General features: G+C 37.3%; 1 protein-coding gene across 9 annotated transcripts in view; it reads right to left on the bottom strand.

Moving 5' to 3' along the window:
• PTPRK (protein tyrosine phosphatase receptor type K) overlaps positions 1-18,709 on the bottom strand; it is a 578,471-nt gene that overhangs the window by 447,940 nt on the left and 111,822 nt on the right. For all 9 annotated transcript variants that reach the window (XM_074397496.1, XM_074397495.1, XM_074397497.1 and 6 more), the window contains exon 2: positions 172-294. In XM_074397496.1, coding sequence (XP_074253597.1) covers positions 172-294 — 123 coding nt within the window. The remainder of the gene's footprint in view (positions 1-171; positions 295-18,709) is intronic.

Raw genomic sequence — 18,709 nt, 5'->3', positions numbered from 1 at the left:
GAAAGTTATTATAAGAAAGGCAAAGAATACTTTAAGTCTCCTAGATGTGATCCAGTAGCACAATAAATTAGCTTATTATAACCATGAAATTATTGTTGTTACACCTAAAATAAATTCATAGATATTGCAAAACTATTCCCCCAACATTTGAGTAAACAGAGTGACTCTCACCTTGAGGCATCTCAGGTGGTAGATAATGAGGCTCCTGAGCGCTAACATGCACCCATTCAAAGTCATCATACAGATCCTGGTGGTAATCACAAGCTCCTGGACCATCATCAAAAGTACAGCCGCCTAGAAGGAGAAAAGATGACTACTGTTACATTCTAAACGGATTTTCTAAACATTAAAAAAAAGCTCTGGAGAAGGAAATGTTATATTGAGATATATATAATATATATAAAATACATATATATATAAAAAATATGGTACTGATAATCAATAATGGTACTCTTGTTTATCACTATTTTTTTTAATTTTCATAGAAAAATTAATTTCCATCAGTACTTTCAGTTTGAAAGGAAACCCATTTGAGCCCCATAAGGAAGACTGCGGCATAGATTTTGAATTATTAAAAATAACAGAAGATACATGAATAAGTGAGGCCTTCTTGAAATATACAAACTGTTATTGGTAGAGGTACAGGTTCTTGGTGTTCTTAACAAAGAATTGGACAAAACCCACAACAAAGCAAGGAAAGAATGCAGCAAGGAAAGCAGAGATTTACTGAAAATGAAGTACACACCACAGTGCGGGAGCTGCCCAAGCAGTGGCTCCAGGGCCTGAATACAGAATCTTCTCCGGTCCAAATAGAGCCCTACCGGTTTCCCATTGGTCACTTGGTGTTCACTTCATGTAACTGAAGTGGTGGCCCACAATCAACACTTTACAGAACCTTCTTCAACCAATCAGAGATACTTTCAGTTTTTCCATCACCTCAAAGAAAAGGTGGAAGTTAACAAAGGGAGTAACCTCTGGTCCTTTTGTTACTTGGGCCTGGAAAGTTGGGTTGTCCTTTCTATTTAGTTCTAGGAAGTCAGCTGAATTGGCCTTAGGTTATCTGCCTCCAGACCCTATTCTCCTGCCTCACAAACCACCTAGAGTGTAACTCATTTTTAATAACTTTAGTGGTGTGAAGAGGAAGAACAAGAGTGAAAGTTGTCTGCCTCTACCATGCAAGTTCAAAAAAGTGAAATAATTTAAGTTTACCAAAATCTTTGCTTTAAAATAACTCTTTGAAATCTCATAATAGCCAATGAAACATAAAGCTTTTTAGGGTCTAAAGTGTTTGAGGTCTGTGATATCTTCCATGCTTTATTTAGGTTATTTTCATACACAATTATGACTTAAAAGTAGGTAATGTCTCAAGCATAAAATGAATCAGATTAGCCTGCAATCACTCTCAACGCTCCTACTTTATTTAATAACTAGGCCTTTTTACATGGGGGTAGCATTTCCCCTTTGCATCAGTCATGGTTTTTTTACAATTATTTTCAGGAGTAATTGCATGGCAAAAGTTAGAAGGAATACTTTTGTTTCTCAGCCTATGTGTACAGGCACAACATATTTAGTTTATTCAAATCATGAAAATAAGAACTGGCCTATATGTCTCATCTTGAAAGAAAATGCATTAGAACTAATGAAAATCCAGCAGTGGGTTTAATGAGAAAAACCAATAACTTGTCTCCTTTCAAATAGCTTATTTGTTTAGTTTCCATGGGGATCTCTGTGAAGAAACTCAGTAAATTCTCTGACTAAGCAGCAAACTAAGTACTAAACGTCAATGCTGTAAATTCTTCTCTGTAAAAAAGAAATTTACTTTCCTCATCAAACGTTTGGCAATTTGAATATGAGTGAAAGTTACACTCCTCACCAATGACAGAGAGGGGTCAGTGCCACAGGCAAAGCAGAAAACATCAGAGATGTCATGATGGCACTATAAGCTCTAAAATATTTTCCAAAAGTAGAATATGTTGAACGTATTCTTGAATCACTCTTATGACTACAGCAATTCTACAAAATAACCAAACTCAAGAACTTGAAAGCTTAATATTGTCTTTTAAATATGCTTAAAATAGACCTTTTATAAATGCTCCCATTAAAAAAGATGTACTTTTTAATTTAAAATTAATCAATGAAAATAGGTTCCTAGGAAATGTATCTTCCCATAGCAAGGGGAAACTTTTTCTCAAAATATAATTTGCTATCAAACCCTAAAATAATTTACTGCTTTGTAATACGGGCCTTCAGGCCCCCATTGCCCTTTATAATAGTGAGAATGCCCTCTGTATATAAATTTAAACTACCAGTGGGACCCACAGAGACTCATTTGAAAGACAAATGGCCTTAATTGCTCTCCTTCATAGCCATTGTTAATTTTAGACTACAGGATTCTGATTAGCAATAACAACTAGGAGTAGCTGTATAAAGTAAGTGGGTCAGCCCATGCTATTTGTTGCACAATGTATCCCTATCTGAAATTTGTCAACAGAGTCTTGAAAATCATTACTGGTCTGCTTGACTTGAGCAGTAAGAAAACTTTTTAAAGAATTTTTAGGAGGGATCCAAGATGGCTGATTAGGAGCAGCTCAGGGTTGCAGCTCCCAATGAAAGCACAGAGGGTGAGTGGACGCTGCATTTCCAGACCAATTTTTATTGCCCAAAGACCAGGAGATTCCCAGGTGAAGGAGCCCTGTGGGTTGCCAGCGCAGCTGTTTTGGCCTGGGCGGCTGTTTTGGCCGGTGTGGCTGTTTTGCCAGTGCCTCAGGGTGGTAGTTCTCTGTACAAAATACACGGGTCTGGGTGTCATTTTAGCTGGTGATTGGAGCTCCGGGAAGGCAGAGTCACCTATTCATCTGATTTAAAAGGGGACTGAAACAGGGAGCCAGGCCAGGAGATTCCAGGAAAAAAGCGCCACGAATCTCAGTGCCATTCAGCCGGCGTAGTGGATAACCGCATGGGAAATCACACAGATCCCAGCGCCTTTTTAAAAGGCGACTGGAACACCTGGGACAAAGTCAACCTTTCAACTAAAAAAAAAAGGCTCTGAGGAAGGGAGCCAGGTGATCAGGCTTGGCTGGTCCCACCCCCACAAAAAAACAGCAATTGGAAATGTTCTGGGTTGAGAGTTTCATAGCCAGCAAAGCTGAACCTGGGATAGTTCAGCTCTGTAGGGGAGGGGCATCAGCCATTACCGAGGCACTCTACCACTACGGAGGTAGTCTGCCATTGCTGAGGCAGCACACCGTTGCTGATGCAACCCGCCATTACAGAGAGAGTCTGCCATTACTGTGCTGGACCACCATTGCCGAGGCAGTTCTAACTACACCCGTATAAACAGGAGTGCAGGGAAGTTTACATAGCAGCTGGGTGGAGCCCACAGAAGCTCAGCAAACACTCTGGAGGCAGACATTGACTAGGCTGCCTCCTCGCTGAGCAGGGCAGCCCTGAAATAAAGGCAGCAGCACAACAGGGAAACTCATAAATAATGCTGTAACTCCCCAGAACAGAGCATCTGGGGGAAAAAAAAAGGAGTTTATGAGTTCTGCTGCAGCAGACTTAAATGCACCTGGCAAGCAGCCCTAAATAAACAACAGAGCTCACAGCTCAGCACCTGAGCTCCTATAAAGGATGGACAGTCTCCTCAAGTGGCTCCCTGACCCCCGTATATCCAAAGAATCACCTCATAAAGGATAGCTCATACTGACATTTGGCAGGTATCTTTCTGGGACAAAGATAGCAGAAGAAGAAACTGGCAGCAACCCTTACTGTTCTGCAGCTGTTGCAAGTGATCCCCAGGCAAGCAGCACCTGGAGGGGACCTGGGCAGTCCTACATCACAGGGGCCAGACTGTTAGAAGGAAAACTAATAAACAGAAAGAAATAACTTCATCATCAACAAACTGGATGTCCACTCAGAGACCCAATCTGAAACTCAACAACTACAAAGACCACAGGTGGATAAATCCACAAAGATGGGAAGAAACCAGCACAGAAAGGATGGAAACACCCAAAACCAGAACGCCTCTCCTCCTAAAAGGGTTCACAACTCCTCGCCAGCAAGGGAACAAGGCTGGATGGAGAATGAGTGTGATGAAATGACAGAATCAGGCTTCAGAAGTTGGAAAATACGAAACTTCTCTGGGCTAAAACAACATGTTTTAACCCACTGCAAAGAAACTAAGAAGCTTGAAAAAAGATTTGACAAAATGTTAATGAGAATAGACAACATAGAGAGGAATACAAATGAATTGATGGAGCTGAAAAACACAGTAGGAGAACTTCATGAAGCATGCACAAGTTTCAACAACTGAACTGACCAAGCAGAAGAAAGTATATCAGAGGTTGAAGATCAACTCAATGAAATAAAACGAGAAGGCAAGAATAGAGAAAAAAGGGTAAAAAAGAATGAACAAAGTCTCTAAGAAATGTGGGACTATGTGAAAGATCTAATCTACGTTTGATAGGTGTACCTAAATGTGACAAAGAATGAATCCAAGCTGGAAAATACTCTTCAGGACATTATCCAGGAAAACTTCCCCAACCTAGCAAGGCAGGCCAATATTCAAGTCCAGGAAATACAGAGAACACCACAAAGATATTCCTCAAGAATAACAACCCCAAGGCACATAATTGTCAGATTCACCAGGGTTGAAATGAAGAAGAAAATGCTAAGGGCAGCCAGACAGAAAGGTCATGTTACCCAAAAAGGGAAGCCCATCAGACTCACAGCAGATCTCTCAGCAGAAACCCTACAAGCCAGAAGAGAGTGGGGGCCAATATTCAACATCCTTAAAGAAAAGAACTTTCAACCCAGAATTTCACAACCAGCCAAATTAAGCTTCATAAGTGAAGGAAAAATAAAATCCTTTGCAAACAAGCAAGTACTCAGAGATTTCATCACCACCAGGCCTGCTTTACAACAGCTCCTGAAAGAGGCACGAAACATAGAAAGGAACAACCAGTACCAGCCACTCCTAAAACATACCAAATGGTAAAGAGCATCAACACAATGAAGAAACTGCATGAACTAATGGACAAAACAGCCAGCTAGCATCAAAATGGCAGTATCAAATTCACATATAACAATATTAACCCTAAATGTAAATGGACTAAATGTCCCAATCAAAAGAAACACACTGGCAAATTGGATAAAAAGCCAAAATCCATCGGTGTGCTGTATCCAAGAAACCCCCCTCACATGCAAGGATACACAAAGGCTCAAAATAGAGGGATGAAGGCAGATTTACCAAGCAAATGGAGAACAAAAAAAAAGCAGTTGCAATTTGTGTCTCTGATAAAACAGACTTTAAACCAACAAAGATCAAAAGAGACAAAGAAGGACATTACATAATGGTAAAAGGATCAATGCAACAAGAAGAGCTAACGATCCTAAATACATATGCACCCAATACAGGTGCACCCAGATACATAAGGCAAGTTCTTAATGACTTACAAAGAGACTTAGACTCCCACACAATAATATTGGGAGAATTTAACACCCCATTGTCAATATTAGACAGATCGAGACAAATAATTAACAAGGATATCCAGGACTTGAACTCAGACCTGGACCAAGCAAGCCTAGTAGACATTTACAGAACTCTCCACCCCAAATCAACAGAATACACATTCTTCTCAGCACCGCATCACACCTACTCTAAAATTGACCACAGAATTGGAAGTTAATCACTCCTCAGCAAATGCAAAAGAACGGAAATCACAAGAAACAGTCTCTCAGACCACAGTGCAACCAAGTTAGAACTCCGAATGCAGAAACTAACTCAGAACCGCACAGCTTCATGGAAACTGAACAACTGGATCTTGAATGTTGACTGGATAAACAATGAAATGAAGGCAGAAATAAAGATGTTCTTCGAAACCAACGAGAACGAACACGTAAAATACCAGAATCTCTGAGACACATTTAAAGCAGTCTCTAGAGGAAAATACATAGCAATAAATGCCCACATGAGAAGCAAGGAGAGATCTAAAATTGAGACCCTATCGTCAAAATTGAAAGAGCGAGACGAACAAGATAAAAAAACTCAAAACCTAGCAGAAGACAAGAAATAACTAAGATCAGAGCAGAACTGAAGGAGATAGAGACACAAACAAATCCTTCAAAAAAATTCAGTAAATCCAGGAGCTGGTTTCTCAAACAGATCAACAAAATAGACAGACCACTAGCCAGATAAATAAAAAAGAAAACAGAGAATAATCAAATAGATGCAATAAAAAACGATACAGGGGACATCACCACAGGTTCCACAGAAATTCAAACCATCATCAGAGATTATTAGAAACAACTCTATGCACATAAACTAGTAAACCTGGAAGAAATTGATAAATTCCTGGAGACTTGCATCCTCCCAAGCCTAAACCAGGAAGAAGTCGAAACCCTGAATAGACCAATAACAAGGTCTGAAGTTGAGGCAGCAATTAAGAGTCTATCACCCAACAAAAGCCCAGGTTCAGATGGGTTTACAATCGAATTCCACCAGATATACAAACAGGAGCTGGTACCATTCCTTCTGAAACTATTCCAAATAATCCAAAAAGAGGGAAACCTTCCCAAATCATTTTATGAGACCAACATCATCCTGATACCAAAACCCAGCAGAAACTCAGCAAGAAAAGAAAACTTCAGGCCAATATCCATGATGAACACAGATGCAAAAATCTTCAATAAAATACTGGCAAGACGATTGCAACAGCATATCAAAAAGCTTATCCACCATGATCAAGTAGGATTCATCCTGGGGATGCAAGGCTGGTTCAACATATGCAAGTCTATAAACATAATTCACCACATAAACAGAACCAAAGACAAAAACCACATGATTATCTCAATTGATGCAGAGAAGGCCTCTGACAAAATTCAACAACGCTTTATGCTAAAAACCCTCAATAAACTAGGTATTGATAGAATGTGTCTCAAAATAATAAAAGCTATTTACGACAAACCAACAGCCAATATTATACTGAATGGGCAAAAACTGGAAGCATTCCCTTTGAAATCTGGCACTAGACATGGATGCCCTCTCTCACCACTCCTATTCAATATAGTACTGGAAGTTCTAGCCAGAGCAATCAGGCAAGAAAAGGAAATAAAACGTATTCAAATAGGAAAGGAGGAAGTCAAATTGTCTCTATTTGCAGACATGATTGCATATCTAGAAAACCCCATCATCTCACCCCAAAATCTCCTGAAACTGATATGCAACCTCAATGAAGTCTCAGAATACAAAATCAATGTGCAAAAATCACAAGCATTCCTATACACCAATAACAGACTTAAAGTGAGCCAAATCAAGAATGAGCTGCCATTCACAATTGCTACAGAGAATAAAATACCTAGGAATACAACTAACAAGGAATGTAAAAGACTTCTTCAAGGAGAGCTACAAACCACTGCTCAACGAAATAAGAGAGGACACAAACAGATGGAGAAACATTCCACGTTCATGGTTAGAGAATCAATATTGTGAAAATGGCCATGCTGCCCAAAGTAATTTACAGATTCAATGCTATCCCCATCAAGCTACCAATGACCTTCTTCACAGAACTGGAAAAAAACACCCTTAAGCTTCATATGGAACCAAAAGAGAGCCCGCATAGCCAAGTCAACTCTAAGCAAAAACAACAAAGCTGGAGGCATCACACTACTGGACTTCAAACTATACTACAAGGCTACAGTCATTAAAACAGCATGGTACTGGTACCAAAACAGAGATATAGACCAATGGAACAGAACAGAGGCCTCAGAGGCAACACAACATATCTACAACCATCCGATCTTTGACAAACCTGACGAAAACAAGCAATGGGGAAAGGATTCCCTGTTTAATAAATGGTGTTGGGAAAACTGGCTAGTCATGTGCAGAAAGCACAAACTGGACCCCTTCCTGACACCTCATAACAAAATTAACTCCAGATGGATTAAAGACTTAAACATAAGACCTAACAGCATAAAAACTCTAGAAGAAAATCTAGGCAAAACCATTCAGGACATAAGTGTAGACAAGGACTTCATGACCAAAACACTAAAAGTATTGGCAACAAAAGCCAAAATATACAAATGGGACCTAATCAAACTCCACAAGCTTCTGCACGGCAAAAGAAACAGTCATTAGAGTGAATCGGCAACCAACAGAATGGGAAAAAATATTTGCAGTCTACCCATCTGACAAAGGGCTGATATCCAGAATTTACAAAGAACTAAAACAGATCTACAAGAAAAAAAACAAATAAGCCCATTAAAAAGTGGGCAAAGGGTATGAGCAGATACTTTACAAAAGAAGACATACATGAGGCCAACAAACATATGAAAAAATGCTCATCATCACTGGTCATTAGAGAAATGCAAATCAAAACCACATTGAGATACCATCTCACACCAGTTAGAAAGGCGATCATTAAAAATCTGGAGACAACAGATGCTGGAGAGGATATGGAGAAATAGGAACACTTTTACACTGTTGTTGGGAGTGTAAATTAATTCAACCATTGTGGAAGACAGTGTAGTGATTCCTCAAGGACCTAGAAATAGAAATTCCACCTGATCCATCAATCCCATTACTGGGTATATATCCAAAGGATTATAAATGTTCTACTATAAGGACACATGCACACGAATGTTCACTGCAGCACTGTTTACAATAGCAAAGACCTGGAACCAACCCAAATGCCCATCGATGATAGACTGGAAGGGGAAAATGTGGCACATATACACCATGGAATATTATACAGCCATAAAAAATGATGAGTTTGTGTCCTTTGTAGGGACATGGATGAACCTGGAAAACATCATTCTCAGCAAACTGACATAAGAAGAGAAAATCAAACACCACATGCTTTCACTCATTGTTCACTCATGAACAATGAGAACACATGGACACAGGGAGGGGAGCATCAAACACTGGGGTCTTTTGAGGGGAAATAGGGGAGGGACAGGGGGGTGTGGAGTTGGGGAGAGATAGCATGGGGAGAAATGCCAGATATAGGTGAAGGGGTAGAAGGCAGCAAATCATACTGCCATGTGTGTACCTATGCAACAATCTTGCATGTTCTTCACATGTACCCCAAAACCTAAAATGCAATAAAAAAAATTAAAAAAAAACTTGATCCCTTTAAATACCAAAAAAAAAAGAATTTTTAATTTCTAGTTTATGACAAAGTCTAATCCAAGAGGTATAAAACATAGCATACTAATAAATCTTTTACAAATCTTTTTGTAAAGAATTTGGTATTTCAAAGCTTAGAGCAAATACAGTATACTGCAGTAGATGATAGGAAGTATGAAAATAATCATACTGAATTGGTAAATGAGACAGACTATGGGAGACATATATATTAAAATAAATACAATGTTCTATGTGGGATAAGAATATAACTAAAATTCCAAAGAACACACAAGAATTGGCTACCCACACCAGGGTTGCTTAGGGAAGGTTCCATTGAGTTACTCGTAGTAAATATGAGGAAGGATATACCAACCACAGAAAAGCCAGAATGGCAGTGGGATTAAAAGTAGAGGGAAAGCAACAGCAAAGGCATATAAGTCTAAGGGAACATCATATGTTGGGAAATCACAAATAATTCTGTAAATTAAGCATGCAGAATATGTAGGAAACTAGGAAGAAACAAAACTAAATATGAAAGATTTTAAATGTCAGAAAAAGGAGTTCAGAGTTTGGTCTACAGTTGTACTTATTCCTGAGCTAATTTCATCATATACAATTCTTATTGACCATTTACGACTCATTAGAAAGCCCAAAACACCAAGTCCGCTATTACACAGTCTTCTATACACGTTGAGTTCAAGAACTTATACATATACATCTTTATGGATCGTATAACATAAATCTATTTTAAAGAGCAATGTTATAGCAAGGTCCTAAGTCATAAATTAAAACAATACCTTATGAATTTAAAGTTTCTCTGAGCTGGATGGCAGATGGCAGAACAGAAAGAGGTAATATCAAATTGGTGTTCAAGAAATTTAGTTAGGCAGAGGGAAAGAAAAATGAGCAAGGAAACATTCTATAGCTGTTCCATTTGCTACTGGTGATAAGGCTACAATGAGTAGCTGCAAATCATGCCAGAGAAATGGTGACCACAGTTCCTTGACCTTTGGAGGAAAATTACTTCTAAAGAGCATTTCACAGATTGCTAATTCCTCTACACCAATCAATCAACTAAGGGACAAATCTATCACCAAAATGGTCTGCTTCTGTGACAGCAAGCCACTTAAGGCGTTGGCAACCTGTTCATCTAAAAATAAAAATCAAGCTGATTTGAACTTGCCAGAATTTCTTTTTGATTCTTAAACTGCTCACTGAAAAATATGGTGTTAAGTAATATTAGACATCAAAAAAATTAAAAGTAAAAAAGAAACAAAAGTAAGTATCCATGGCCCCAAAACTATATTGCCTAAACATCTAGCATTTAGATTCTTGAGTGCTTATTTACACAGAGGGTCAAAGCTCTGTGAGAGAATATGGAATTAGAGACATTTTTTGTAGAATCAGGGAAAAAAATAATACTAAATCTAAGTCCTTTCTGAAGTCAAACTTTTTAATGAAACCTGGGGTCAGGTTAATTTAAACAAAGCTGAACTAAAGAAAAATGAAAAGTCATTAGATCACTAGAGAGCTGTGAACATTTTGTGAAGGACATTCTTTTAAAATCTTCCACATTCTCCCCTTCATGGCACCTATATATTCTTAATTTTCTGACTGAGTAGAGTAGCAAGAAACAAATAGAATTTTCTTTCATGGCTCTTTACTGTTTGTAAAGAATATGCTTCATTTAGCTTAAAGTAAGAAACATTTTCTTAAACTTTTGGAATAAATGTAGTTTTTTCAAGTAAAAGGAAAGTCCCAAATCAAATATGATGGAAAATACAATATCCTTAGCGAAGTTGCTTGATGATCCTCAAAAATGGAAAAATAACCTTCACCAATTGTGAATTAAGCTGTGACACATAACTTTGCTCATGTAAGTGATTATCAGCTTGGAATGAGCTTCCTTCCATTTAGGACAGAGAGAAAGATTAATACATTTCACATTAGGATGCATGCAATACTGAGTTAAACTAACTTTGAATAGGTGATCTATCTACCCTAATCAGAAACCATAATATAAATTTATTGGTATAATCTCCAAAATTCATTATTAAAAAAGCCAATATATTTCACAAATATTTTGAAAGAACAAAAAAGGAATATTACTAAATATTGAAATGCAGCTCTATTGATAATATGAATAATACAGTTTATTTCAGAAAAATACCTAACGGAAGTATAGAAATTAATGCTTTTAAATAAAGTTCATATTTCCTCTGAAATATACTGGGATATCTTAATAGGTTTTTTTTTTTTCTTTTTAGCTCTACACATCTTAAAATACTAAAGGACAAAATAAAAACTAGCATACCATGATACATATTTAGGTACTTTATACCTGTTCTAACGACAAGCAACACTTTTTTGTTCCAATTAAAGTACTGAAATTAAAATAGGAAAAGTTCAAGTAGATACAAAGAACAAATGACTTTAAGGGCATATTAATAAGTCCCTGGTCATAATATATTGCTCTGGTTCAACACCAAAGAGGATCTACTAGAAAAAAACAGAAAATTTGTGAATAGGAGTTCTTTAAATGATAATAACTTGAGATCCAGAAAGTATCCTTTGCCCTGCTTGTAGTTAATTAGGGTGTGAAAATATTATTCGGCTCTAACTCCTTCATAAAGGAAAAAGAACTAGAGACACATTTTAGGAAATCCAAACCCAAGGTTTATTGATACGTAGAAATAACTTTTAATGATGAGTGAAGAACTCATTTCAAACATAATTATTAATTATCTAATTGTTCATCCCTAGAGTTCTACCTCTAGCCAATAATGTATGTTTATATAATCCACGATTATTTACCTAGTAAGACTTCTATTCAAATTGTACTTTATTCGAAGCATATGCTCTACTCCAACTAAACAAACATCCTTCAATAAGAGTGAATTAACCAGAAAGGAATAACAAGTTCAATTCCACTCCCCTTCATCTTTACAGAGAAACAACATTAAAATCCTTTATATCTCTCTTAATAAGGCTGTAAGAATTTTAAGTATGGGCCATATATCATCCACTTAGCTGACAGAAGAGAGACAATGTATCTAGACACAGTTTGGAGTAATGGCTAAATACAACACAGCTTTGATATTTTACTTCTTTGAGCTTCGATTTCCTCCCCAGTACAATCAAAATAATAATAGTTATAGCTCAGTGGTGTTGGGATTAGTCATAATGCACGTCAAGCTTCTAACATCCAACAAATTTTTTTTGGTAAAAAAGCATCTTTGTTTTTTCATGTTTTATTCTTCATAATTTATTCTGTATATGCAATACAGATGTAATGCTATGCACATACTTAACAGCTAAGCCCTTAACAAAAAGAGAAATAGGGTTTCCATCTAATATACCCAGAAAGAGTAAAGAGAATTTATATAAAGGCAATATCACTATATTGACAAGGCCAGTTTTACCTGAACACTCATCAGATATATTTTCAGTTAGGAAATTCCTTCCTTTAGAGTAGGAGTCAGCAAATTTTATGTGCAGAAAGCAAGTTAGTAAATGTTTCCAGTTTTGTGGGTCATGCCATTTTTGCCGTAACTACAAAACTCTTATCATAGCATCAAGAAGCCACAGAGAATACCTAACAAATGGGCATAGCTAAAAACTCTATTCACAAAACAGGCCACAGTCTGAATTTGGCCCAAAGTTCACCAACCTCTGCTTTAGATCACTCTGATTTTAAACTGCAGGCAGAACATAGTCTGATTAAAAGCTTACAACCAAGAACCTTTGACTTCTGTATCATCTCAATATTTTCTTTCTCACATATTAAGAGGACTAGCAGTGAGCCACAGCCAAGCAACTGAACCAGAAACGGAGTCTGAATGATAGTGTTACATCTGAAACCAAATGAGTTGTCTTGCTGGCAAGCAGTATGAGTAATGAAGTGAGACTAGAAAAAGTGAGAACTAGAGACACTTTCAAGGGCCTCCAGCCCAAATGCTTCAAGCTTGTAAGGTCACAAAAGGAAATACCTCATGCCCTAGCATATACATGCAAACCTGCATGCAAGTTATCTCCTGCTATGCTTCACCAGTTTAGTGCTCTTTCCATAAATGAAATAAAATGAACAATAGTTAGGTAAATCAAGGAAGCAGCTATTAAAAGGAAAAAGGTCAGCAGTCCTTTGTTTTAAATACATGTAACCACATGTCCATTGTAGCAGGGCACCCAGAAGTGTGATCAGTCCAAATCTTACCTAATTTTTAGGTCTCAGGTACAAGTTGGAATTCAAAAATAAGCCTCTGAGACTTAGGCAGCTCTGCCAGTATGTATGTGACTTCATTCAACCTCATTATGAAGCTAATGAGTAATTAATTATATGCCAAATACCCATAGAAACGATTTCACAGATGTAAAGAGGTTTTGAAAATGTAAAAGGAACATATTAGTGAAAAGTACCCCAAAGCAGAAAAAATAAAAATTGCCAAGAGTCACAGAGCAAGAAAGTACCAGAACCAAGGTCCGAATCTAGGCACTACGGGTTCTTTACTCTTAAATACTAAATTAAGTATCTTCTAAAAGTGAGGCAGGATTAGCCATTTTCAGAATGATTCAGTACAGTTGCTTCCAATGAGCACAAGCTGCCCATTGTGTGCATTGGACACAATGATGTTATCCATCAGAGAGGGTATTCCCCATCTCCCCCATTTGATTGGCATGGTGATGCTGCATCCTATGAGGATAAAAACGTGGTATATTTTGAACCATATAATATGTCAAAGTCTCTCAGGCATCCTTGATATCAGAGAGAGGAAAGGGTCTTTATTGGAAAAAGCTGTCAAAGCCTAGCTAATTAACTGAAATTTCTACAAATAATTTTATTTACACAGGGTGACTTAAGGCTGAAATTTTAAATGATTGTTAACACTGTCCTATCTCTTTTGCTTGGCAACCTTCACTTTTCACCTCACCAGTGAATTTATAAACCAGTGAATTTTCTATCTTTAAAAACATTAAAAACAATTTTGTTTGGACTGTTTTTTGCAGCAGTCCTTGCACTAACTGTAAGGTAATAAACCACGTGTTTTCCCAACGATCATTAGTGAATATATTTATCCAAGTTTCTTTTCCTATTTTTTATACTTTATCTAGTAAAAGTTCTTTTTCACTTAGTGTTAGATACACAATCTAGAGAAACTCACTGAACAAAGTAATAGAGAGTAAATGTAGTGAAAAGTAAAATTCTCAACTGAAGCCATATTTACATTTTGGTAAAACTGGAAACCACCCAAGCTCACATTTAAACATTTCTTTGTTTTGTTTTGATTCTCATGGAGGGATTACTGATTACTGGAGGGCTCCACTTCATCCATATGAGACACACTCTGGCTTATTTCAGCAGTTGCTTCTGACTTAGCTTAAGCATGATGGGAGATAGATCATTTTTCTTTTACGAAGGGAGTTCTGTGAAAGGCCAAAGGTATGCAAAACAGAATTCCATGACCCAACCTCCTAGAGGAAGGGCAAAGACTTGCTTTGAGGCTTTGAATTTCAAGTTTTACATCAGATTGTCAAAGGAAATTTAAATATACTCAGCTGCATTTTAAGGAGGTCAACAATAAAGTTTTGTAGGACTTTGAAATATACTTCAAGAAAATATATAACCAATTAATTTAAATAATTAAAATGCATCTTGAAATTTAATAAAATGAACAAAACAAAACACTTTTTAAAGTAGGATCACTTAAGCCCAGAGTTGGAGATGACCCTGGGCAACATAGGGAGATCCACACCTCTACAAACAAACAAACAAATAAATAAATAAATAAGATCCACATTTCATAAATAAATAAATAAATAAATAAGCCAGGTATGGTAGCGTGTGACTGTAGTCTCAGCTACCTGGGAGGTTGGCTGCTTAAGCCTAGGAGGTGGAGGCTGCAGTAAGCCATGATCACAGCACTGTACTCCAGTCTGGGTGACACAGTGAAACCCCCATCTCAAAAAGTAAAAAAAAAACTTTAGATAGATAGATAGATAAACAGATAGAGAGATAGATATGAATATAACTTTATCTTCCTATGTTTTTCATTAGTATAAAACCCCTTGCATACAAGGTTAATGTAGAAGGTATATGGGCCAAGATTTGCGTTTTTCAAACTTCTTAAAACACAATTCTTAAGAATAAAGAATAGTAAAGTTTTTCTCACTTCTTAAAACACAGTTCTTAAGAATAAAGAATGATGGTTCTTTCTGTCTTCTTTGGTTTGAATAAGATAATTGGATATCATCCTCTTTACAACCATTATATTAACTATTGCTATTGGATGCATTAACCAGTTTAGCCTTCTGTATAGTCTAGAGCAAACAAGCCACTCACACAAACGCAAGCAAATCGTTTCATTAATGTTGACTGACGTCAGAACCCTGAATGTCAGCGGCCTTTGCTCCCTTTCTCATCAAGACAGCACTCTGGGCTTTAAAGGAAGTTTTAGTGAGACTTCTAAGATAATCTTTAAGAGTGTCAACTTCTGACCAAATCAATGCTGAAACCTGAATCACAGGTTTCTTCTTAAATTTCTTCCCTCAGGAGAGTGCATATGGTTACCATTTAGTGGAATCATCACATAAAGACTTCTCAAGCAGCAAAAGGCACTGCTTTGCACAGACATTTAAGTGACATGTGAGTAAACAACCATTGTAACCTAACAAAGAGTGTTAAAGGGGAGAATAGTGAATAAAATTTTACAATGGATCTCACCAAGATTCAAGTTTGTCTGTGTTTTGATTTCCTCATTTCTATACCAACAAAGAAACTATCTGGACTCACCTTACTTTTCTTTTTTTTTGTTTTTTTTTTTTGAGACGGAGTTTCACTCTTGTTACCCAGCTGGAGTGCAATGGCGTGATCTTGGCTCACCGCAACATCCTCCTCCTGGGTGCAGGCACTTCTCCTGTCTCAGCCTCCTGAATAGCTGGGATTACAGGCACGTGCCACCATGCCCAGCTAATTTTTTGTATTTTTAGTAGAGATGGGGTTTCACCATGTTGACCAGGATGGTCTCGATCTCTTGACCTCGTGATCCACCCACCTCAGCCTCCCAAAGTGCTGGGATTACAGGCTTGAGCCACCGCGCCCGGCTCACCTTACTTTTCTACTTCTAAGTACTACTTAAAAATGATGTGCTAATTAATTTGAAAATCTCTACACAATATCCTATGATATTAGAAGCTAGGTGCTGTGTACATTTAAGTCATCATTAGTTAGGATTTTAGTTGGGAAAACATCTAGATCAAGCTTGTCCAACCCACAGGCAACAATTCAATGGAAATAAGAAGTTCACTTTCTTTTGCTGCTTTAAACTCTAGTATATCAGAAGTGTACATATGGAAAGATCTCCAAACCTGAAATATCCTGGTCTCATCGGATTTAGATGATTAGGGCCAGGCACAGCGGCTCACACCAGTAATCTCAGCACTTTGGGAAGACAGGGGATTAGATTGCTTGAGCCTAAGAGTTCAAGACCACCCTGGGCAACAAAGCAAGACACTCATGTCTACAAAAATTTTAAAAAATTAGCCAGGAGGAGTGGCATACACCTGTTGTCCCACCTACTTGGGAGGCTGAGGAGGGAAGATCTCTTGAGGCCAGAACTTTGAGATTACAGTGAACTATTGCACCACTGTATCTAGCCTGATTGACAGAGCAAGACAGAAAAAGAAAAGAAAGAAAAAGAAAGAAAGAAAGAAAGAAAGATTCGCTAAAGTACTATTAAACTCATTTATTCAACATTCTTTTAATTTTCTCTCCAGTCCTTGCTCTAAGATATAATGACCAAATAATGTATTATAAAACTCATTTATTCAACATTCTTTTAATTTTTCCTTCAGCCCTTACTCTAAAACATAATGACCAAGTTTAAATCTATCAAATTTTAAAGTTTACTGAAAAAGGTAAACACAGTTCTTCAGAGAAAAATATAAAAACCAATAGATTTTTAAATTTCAAATATGGGAAGAGAAAAGCTGGCAAATAAGATTTGCACAATAGATTAAAAGCTCTAATAGTATGACGATAGCATTTGAAGTCTGGCATCTTTTCTGTAGTTTGATAGCTTTCATGACTCATTTCTCACCTCAAGCCACACCCTATATTTTAGAATTTTCAAATCACTAAAAATAGATAAAATAAATAATTACTATGTGTTTCTGACAGGGACACCTTGGCAAGTAATTATTAAAAATAAAACACCCCAGCCAGGTGCAGTGGCTCATGCCTGTAATCCCAGCACTTTGGGAGGCTGAGATGGGCAGATCACCTGAGATCAGGAGTTCGAGACCAACCTGGCCAACAGTCGAAACCTCATCTCTGCCAAGAATACATAAATTGGCCGGGCGTGGTGGTGGGCGCCTGTAATCCCAGCTACTCAGGAGGCTGAGGTAGGAGAATCCCTTAGACCTAGGAGACAAAAGTGGTAGTGAGCCAAGATCATGCCACTGCATTCCAGCCTGGGCAACAGAGGGAGACTCTCTAAAAAAAAAAAAAAAAAAACTGCCCCTAATTAACATTCCAATAAACTTAGGAAAAATATCTCAACTTCACTATTCGAGTAAAGGCAAACTGCAACGAAAAGTGAAGCATTCGTCCATATCATTTGCAAAAAAGCAAAGAATTGACATATATGTAGAACTGATCAGAAAAGAACTAATAACAGAAGGACAATTGGTACTTTCTTTGTTTGAGGACAGCTTGGTTTTATTTACCAAAGTTGTTAATATACTTGTGTCCTATGATCCGGTATTTCATTTCTAAAAATCTACGCTACACAAATGTCAGCATATGGTTAGTCCTGAGTCCTACAAATACAGGCTAGGGCTACCAATACTTTGAGAAACAAAAGCAAACTGTCTATGGGTCTTTTTAATGAACCCAATGGCTGGAGGGAAAATGGAAAGAATAGATTCAAAGGGCACTGACAGGAAAATGGCTTGCAAACATACCTTCAAACTTTGGGCTAATGAATAATAGTAAGGTATCATAATAGTCAATTCATAAGGAGAATCTAAATATTCAACATTATCAATTAATGAAGACAAAGTGTATTTTAAGAAACAACATAGGATCTAGCAATTATTTGGCCAACTGCTGAAGGAATAAAAGACCCAAAGATGCTACAGAGGTAAAGAAATGTTGACTCAATTACAAAAATGAAAAGAAGAAAGTGTCATAAGAGATTCGTGACATAAAAGTATCCCTTCCTAGCCAGGAATTGTTTCAGCTAGCAATTTAGTGGATTGAGAAAATAAATACAGGGAAACTACTTATGGGAAGTGACATTTTATGATAAGCTATCCAAGATAAGATTGATTACACCAACAGCATTTTAAGTCAGCTAACAATAAACTTATCTTAAAAATGGCTGTGAGTATAACTTCCTAGTATTCTCCTGACATCTAATAAGAAAACTTCCCTTCTTTTCACTTATCATTTCAGTAACTGCAGGCCTTATCTGATGATACAACCAGAATGCAAAATAGATTAGGTATAATAGAGGTAGACATATCAAAAGTATTTCTGATGCTGCTTTATCTGGATGGGATGGGTTTATAACTTTGCCAGAAGATGTA

Source organism: Saimiri boliviensis, chromosome 4 (genome assembly GCF_048565385.1).
Source record: "Saimiri boliviensis isolate mSaiBol1 chromosome 4, mSaiBol1.pri, whole genome shotgun sequence".
In the NCBI taxonomy this organism is placed as follows: Eukaryota; Metazoa; Chordata; class Mammalia; order Primates; family Cebidae; genus Saimiri; species Saimiri boliviensis.
Note: the sequence above shows the minus strand (reverse complement) of the source record. Positions and strands in the feature narration are given on the sequence as shown.